This window comes from Penicillium cosmopolitanum (genome assembly GCF_028827165.1).
Source record: "Penicillium cosmopolitanum strain IBT 29677 chromosome Unknown utg000003l:1.0-3747932.0:1.0-3751027.0, whole genome shotgun sequence".
NCBI classification, from domain to species: domain Eukaryota; kingdom Fungi; phylum Ascomycota; class Eurotiomycetes; order Eurotiales; family Aspergillaceae; genus Penicillium; species Penicillium cosmopolitanum.
In genome coordinates, this window is record NW_026622673.1 from 1,130,650 (window position 1) to 1,137,951 (window position 7,302).

At 46.1% G+C, this 7,302-nt stretch overlaps 3 protein-coding genes across 3 annotated transcripts; 1 reads left to right on the forward strand and 2 right to left on the reverse strand.

Annotated features, from left to right (window-relative positions):
* Window positions 1–594: 594 nt before the first annotated feature.
* N7509_000490 (uncharacterized protein) lies at window positions 595–3,213 on the forward strand (the record flags this gene model as incomplete). The annotated part of the gene is made up of 3 exons (XM_056625127.1): window positions 595–1,149; window positions 1,202–2,642; window positions 2,702–3,213. Coding segments are annotated over 3 exons (2,508 nt in total), but the record flags the coding sequence as incomplete, so codon positions are not given.
* Window positions 3,214–4,693: 1,480 nt separating this feature from the next.
* On the reverse strand, window positions 4,694–5,449 carry N7509_000491 (Zn(II)2Cys6 transcription factor domain-containing protein; the record flags this gene model as incomplete). Its single annotated transcript, XM_056625128.1, has 1 exon — window positions 4,694–5,449. One exon carries the CDS (start codon window positions 5,447–5,449, stop codon window positions 4,694–4,696), a length of 756 nt encoding a protein of 251 aa, XP_056493710.1.
* A 933-nt stretch (window positions 5,450–6,382) lies between these two features.
* N7509_000492 (uncharacterized protein) lies at window positions 6,383–7,062 on the reverse strand (the record flags this gene model as incomplete). Its single annotated transcript, XM_056625129.1, has 3 exons — window positions 6,383–6,702; window positions 6,773–6,902; window positions 6,970–7,062. 3 exons carry the CDS (start codon window positions 7,060–7,062, stop codon window positions 6,383–6,385), a joined length of 543 nt encoding a protein of 180 aa, XP_056493711.1.
* Window positions 7,063–7,302: the final 240 nt, after the last annotated feature.

The following is a 7,302-nucleotide window of genomic DNA, read 5'->3' on the forward strand; positions in this document are numbered from 1 at the left end:
CTGAGCATCTTATATTTCCGCTGAAATATAAAGGTCTTACACTTTGGCTACTTGGTACACGAACTATTTATTTCAGCTGAAATATCTCTAAAAGATATAAAAATTCTAGATCTATAGTAATTAAAGCTAGCTAATAAGGCGGGATAGGTTATCAATGGGTCAGAATGGGTTATTAATGGGTCGGAATGGGTTATTAATGGGTCGGAATGGGTTATCAATGGGTCGGAATGGGTTATCAATGGGTCGAAATGGGTTATCAATGGGTCGGAATGGGTTATCAATGGGTCGAAATGGGTTATCAATGGGTCGGAATGGGTTGGAATAGGTCGGAATGGGTTAGAAGAGATTTTTGACAGGTTATTAATGGGTTCTACTGGGTTTTGCTGGGTTTAACCCACACCAGAACCAAATCAGCAGGAATAACGGGCTATCTTCTTCTGATGTATCTCCTTTTACAACCAATCTATACACAATAAGCCAATTCTTTTTCTTTCTTTCTTTCTTTCTTTGTTAGTGTAGGTATTCCCTCTCCTGTTTTCTTTCTCCCTTGCCTTACCATAAATCCTTGATCAATTGATGGTAATTATGTCACAGAGTCAAAGTCAATATTCTGATTTTGTCCCATCATTATATGATGGGAATACAGAGACTCTTGGTTACTTGACCCCATTACGGAATACTACTACATCTTCCGGTAGCCAGAATCAATATCTTATCGATACCCTTGAGCCTTACAGCGAGCCAGACTTTCTCCGCCTAGTTGACCCTCCACCAATCCCTGACTCACTTCTACGCGTTGGCCCTAATCGCAGAAAAGAATATCTACTATATGACAATATGGCACATGACGACTGGGTAAAATGGTGGATCGAGACTGATTTTGGGCGGGAAAGCAAAGTGGTGTGGGATTTGAACCGAAGTGGCGATGTCTGGCAAGAATACAATCAGGTTGCATCAATCAAGAACGGAATGCCCAAGGTTATGTGTAAGCGATGCGGTGCAATTCTGGAGCATCCAATGAATAGTCTTCCGACAAAGAAAGGTTACCAAGGGACTTCTACAATAAAGAAGCATTTGGGTACTGCAAACTGTATCCGGGCAGGGCAGGGCAAAGGAGGCTTAGGGATTTCTCGGTTTTTAAAAACAAAGGTATGACCTTATTTCTCTTACATATATAATACTAATTAATCGTGGGTTTTAGAGTACTATTCCGGTCGAAATCCCCTTTTCACAAGAGTACTGGGAGGAGGAACTACTTCAGTTTACTACTATCAACCGACTACCGATGCAACTTTTCGAAGCTCCCGGGCTTAGCAAGATTATCCGTATTGCCCGTTCAGCACCCTCTGAGCCCTTAATACCCTCTGCTAAAACGATGCGTCGCCGCTTACACTCTATCGTTGAAACACGTCAGCAATCGGCCCTCCGAACCCTTCCTCCTAATACTAAGCTTTCGCTTGCACTTGACTGCTGGACGTCACCCTATAATCAGGCATTTATGGCAATAACTGCTTACTTTGTGGATACAAATTGGATGTACCAAGAGGTGTTGCTTGGATTTAAGCCAGTGCATGGCGTACACAGCGGTTCTAACCTGAGCCAAATTGTTCTTCAGATTCTGGAGCAATATCAGATTGAAGATCGGATTTATGGAATCACCACCGACAACGCAACAAACAACAAAACAATGATTGAGGCCCTTCAGCAGAGTCTGCCACCTGATATAACTGTTATCCGGATTCCCTGTCTTGCACACGTTATCCAGCTGAGTTTAAATGAGCTTCTTGGGAAACTGAAGGCATCTCCTCAGAATGAGGATACTGAGACTAGATGGACTGAGCAGCATTCTGCTGCAGCAAAAAAGAATGCCCAGAACTACAGTATTACAGCAACACTCAATAAGATTCGATATCTGGCTATATACGTCAATGCCAGTCCTCAACGTCGTGAGACCTTTCTTCAACTCCAACCAAAAGAACCTCGACTAGTACCTGTTCAAGATGTCAAGACCCGTTGGAACTCTACCTTCTTGATGCTTCGCCGGGCTAAGCGAATTCGCCTATTATTTGAGCCTTTCTGTGAGGAATATGATTGTACAGAGATGCTCTTGACTAATGATGAGTGGCGACAAATTGACTATCTACTTTGTATAACTCAGCCATTCTTTGACTATACTACTGAGCTATCAAAAACAAAGGATGTCACAACTCATCTTGTCTTCAAGCTCTACAATGCACTCTTCAATCATTTAGAACAGGCAAAAAAGCAGCTCAAACGCAAGCGCATTCCATGGAAGCAGCAAATGTTAACAGCTTTGGATGCTGGTCATGACAAACTTCGTATTCATTATGCACAGACAGACCATATGCGAGGGCATACCTTTGCTGTTAGCACAATGCTAGCACCTGATAGCCGATTTCGCTTCTTTCTCTCAGAAGACTGGGATCATGAGTGGCGGGTGAGGTACCGAAGATCATTCCAGACAGCATTATCTCCATACCAGACCCGTCTCTTAGATAACCAATCTACTCCTGATCCTCAGACTCAGCCTACATCTACTTCACGGCTAAGTAAGATGTTGAGTGGTAATCAAAGAGCCACAAAGCCTACAGACGACGAAGTGAGCCAGTATCTAGACGGTGGTATGTGATCTCTTCTCAATATTTATTCATGATACTATATACTAATATCTACTATCTAGATCTAATTGAGATTGAGCCACTACAATACTGGCGTGAGAATCAATCCCGTTTTCCTGCGATCGCACAGCTTGCTCGAGATATACTCTCTATTCCAGCAACCGGTGCAGGTGTTGAACGGCTTTTTAATACTGCGCGTGATATCTGTCATTACCGACGTGGCCGTATGAACTCTGAAACAATTGAGGAACATATGTTGTTTCTTTGTTCGACACGATTTAATCTTAAAGAAGCAGAGACAAAGGAGCTAGAGCAGTACTTTTCCCTACAGGAGATTGAGGCAGTCCGAGAACTCAATATGGAGTATCCAGAGGAGGTTGAGGTTGAGATGGATGGTATTAGTGATCATGAGGAGGAAGATATAGTAGATCCTAAGGAGAGAGAGGAAATACCTAGCTTAGACAGTCATGATCATGAGGAGCTACAGCCAACACAGTCTCTACTGCCATCGCAACCTCGTCACTCAGGACGAAAGCGAAAGGCTCGGACTGATGATATCTTTGAGGTTTACTAGTAATCGAATTCACTATCTTATAATTAAATTGTTATAATCTGCTAGCTCTTAAGTTGTAATTTATTCATTAGGATAATAAGTTTATGATATGATATCCAATAAATATAAAGCATTCAACACCTTGGGATGGTAAACTCATACCTTAAATTACGAGCAGGAATTTCATAATTCTAGAAGTCATGTGAGCTTGGCATATTTGCGCTATTTACACTAAAATGGGGACCCAGTGGGTTCCCACATGGGTTTTGGGTTAAGGGTCTCAACCCAAAACCCATCAATGGGTTATAGAATTGGACCCAAAACCCATTTTGGGCTGGGTTGGGTTGGGTTGGGTCATGGTTGACATGGGTTCTGGCGATGTCTAGGACTCGGTATGAACAGAATTCATGTAGTATTGACGAAAAGTAATAAAGCTGAAGAAAGGAAAGAGAGGTAAGCTCTCGCGCGATTGTTATGGTACAGATGGAACAGACGGTTGTGGTCACGTGATCAGTCACGTGATCGGGCACGTGACTCCGACAACACCGGTTCGTAACATCGGGGATATCAAAGCATATTGCATACTGCGTTTTGCATAGCGATTGCCACATTCTTTTGAGCGGGATTTTACTTTGTCTGGCACTTTTGACTTTATTTTGGCTTCATTACTACCTGTTTGGGTAGCGCTTTACCTATTTCCTTTTGTATGTCGTCTTTTACTACGTGGGCTATGGCGTTGGACATATTCTTGCTTCGGACGGACGAAACGCCTGCATTGCTACTGCGACTCTAGCTAGGCAGCATCAGGTTAATAGAATATCATCATCATCATCATCATCATCATACTCTATAAGCATTATATAAGCTTAAGGTATCAACTTGTGGATAATCCGGCCCGGCAGGACAAGAATCCTCTTTTTCGAAATGGAGATCACATCGCAGTTCTTCCATGCGCTGGACCATGGATTCAATCTGGACATTTCGATGGTAATCCTGCTGCAAGTTCCAAATCGCGTTTTTCACGAGATCTATCGTTCCAGCATCTTCGGTGGCTAAACAAGCCGTGAATAGAGGCAGAAACATGTACGTAGAGCCGAGCGGACTGAGATCTTTCACATCCTTGGCTAGGTCGAGTGTCGCCTGTATGAGCTCGTTTTCCTCAACCACTAGACTATTTTGAACCGACTGGAGTCCACCGAGCATGCTGTGATAAATAGAGCATAGAGTAAGAACGAAGGCGTAATCCCTTGAAGATTTGACGAGCGAGAAGCTCCTTGGAACCAGTTTGGTATCGAAAAGCTTTCTGAGCTCATGTCTAGCAGAGGTCAATGCGCGATATGCTGCGAGAACTTCCTGGTTAAGCTCTTGCGTTGCTTGAAAGTCACCACAGAGGGACTTCCCACGTTCAATGAGCCTTGGTATGTTGAAAATAAAATGTATGAAGCTTTCAGGCGGCAAATTTTCTCCAAGAGTGACAACGAGCTTCTCAAATCGGGTTGGATTAAGGCGCATGTCTCGAAAAAGGAGACAATGCCCAACCTGATCTGCCATTAGCACCATCACAACCTAATATTGAGCATGAGGCGCTCACCACATAGCCTTGCAAAGACCACAGAAGCTGGCGTTCAAAATCGTCTTGAACCTGCAAATGTCTTCGTGCTTGTACAATATCAGCCGCGCCCTGTGAGTGAATGCTCCAGTCCTGAATGTCGGTGCCATTCAGGTCACGGCATATCACGAGTAGTGTGGCCGATGCAAGCGAGTGGACGGAAGATGCTTCCTCGTGATTTCCGAGCGCGAGTTTCAGTTTGCTGATGGCGGTGGCGTAGGCCAGGGTAGTAGGAAGGGAGACAGTGCGTTTGGAGCAGATATCGTGATGCGCGAGCACAAGAGCTCGCGTTGCAGAGTCTAGTGCTTCGGATTTTCCAAGCCGTTGAGGCAGGTATTTGAGAAAGGAACCGTAAGACTGGAGTAGGCTGAACCTTGGCTCGGTTTCGGGACTGATGGTTCGCAACAACGATGCCGATAGACCATCCGCTGGATCAATTGGCAACCTGTGCAGCTCTAAGCGATATCCGATCTGGAAAGAAGGGTTTCGATGGCATTTTGGGCCCTTGAACAGGAATCGCCGCTGTCCAGACCCAACACAGGTGACATTCAATCGTATGCAGCGGCCACAGTTCGGGACGCCGGAGTCGCACTTTTTCCTGGCGTTACGACATGCCTCGCAGGCTCGTCCCGACGGTACAGCAGGCATTCAGACGTGGTCTATGTGTGTGAGTGAGCGGAGGGAATCGAGGGGGAATCAAGGATGTCGGCTTGAGGTCACTTTGTGTGTCAATGAATGAAGTCTATTACGCCCGGCTATGAGCCTTATCTAACGATTCCCGCTGAGATCCGATGGATCCCCGCATATCTGGATGTGCCTGATAACGAGATGGCCAACGTTGAGGCTAAGTTTGCGGCGGAGAACCCGAGTGGGGCGGATTATCGTGGTCCCGATATCCGATTGGCCTCCTCGGCGCAGCGCTGGGTACGGCAGCGAATAAAGGGGCGGTGGATAAAAGAGTGGGCCGCGAGCAAGAGGGCTATCAGAAATTGATGGACATGCCGCGATCGCGACCGGGGCTGACCTGCGACCGCAGTGGCCACCACGACGGCCAACATGCGAGAGTATTGCTCGCCTGGATTCTACAATATTGTTATGAATAGCTTTAGCTAGTTACTAGATCCGGCAATTTTGTAGTAATCAATTACTACAAATTCGATAGAATTTGTAAGGTTGCATGTTGTAGGAAATCGACTCAGAATCTATAAATGCTCTTTAGGGTTTGCTTTGCCCTATTCACCATATAAATTCATATAGTACGTAAGAGAAAGTCATACTGCAAAGACACACTGGCACTCACCACTTGCAAGCGCCACCAGATATATATATTGAACGCGGAGGTGTATAGTGGGGCCAGGTGCCGCAAATTGGGATTTTTCATTGACCAGGGCTCGTGACTAAGCGCTTGGCGATGAACTAACCAACTAACTATCGCAATGATAATATCGTAACGTGGCATCTATATCGAAAAAAAATTGAAGAACGATACGATACACGATATCGTATCGTTTCCTCTACGTTACTACAGCGATAACAATAAAAGCGTTACGATATCGCATTTTGACGATATCGTGCTCATCCCTAAGCAGAGAGGCGGAAAGGAGACTCCTCGGTCATCATTTCAGCGAATGCGTCCTTGATGCTTCGATTGGCGCGCTCAAGGAGTACGTCCTCACGACATCGAAGAGGGTCAACCAGGCCGCGATCAGTGCTACGGATGATCAGCTGGAGTTCCTCACGGGTTACACGGGCTACAGGTGCCACGCTGCTCCCGCTCGAGAGGCCGTTCGACAGGATGGTGCCGGCCGTCTGAGCTGACGAGAGCCAGCCAGATACCAGCGACGGCTCCGACCGTACGGCATCCCGATGAGATAGCGGTTTACCGCTACCACAAGGTATAGCTGCAGCAGCCGCAGCCTGATTATCGATCCCACGCTTCAACTGATCATACATCCCGACATGCTTACTTACTTTCATCGATCAGCGTGCGCAGACACTGCAGCTCCGTCAGATACTCGTCGCCTCTCATCCTCCGTGTCAGGGATAACACGACTTGAAGGAACGAGGACACGGTGTCAGGCAAGGGGGAGGGGCGACCTTGCTGCGGACAATCAGTGTTGCCCGCTTCTCGGATAAATGCTGTAGTTTGACTGCGACGGCACGTAAACTATTCCTCCGGATGGTATCTCAATAGCCAGAGGATTGCGAACTGGCTGCAAATCCGCACCATCTACAGACTCGAAGTCCGTAAGCGTGGACATCTTGGTGGTTGGACTCGCGCAAAATCCGCTCCGAGTAGGCGTCTCCAACGGCTTGTTTGTGAGGAGCTGACCCGACAATTTCATTTTTTCATTTCAGCAAACAATCATCTACTATTTGCTCTCGTTCTCTGCGTTCTGATCGGAGTACCGCATATATGCTCCGGAACATCCGTCTCGTGCAAATGAGTGTCTGTTGCTTTGAATTGATCCAACGCTGCGAGGATATCTCTCTTTTCAACC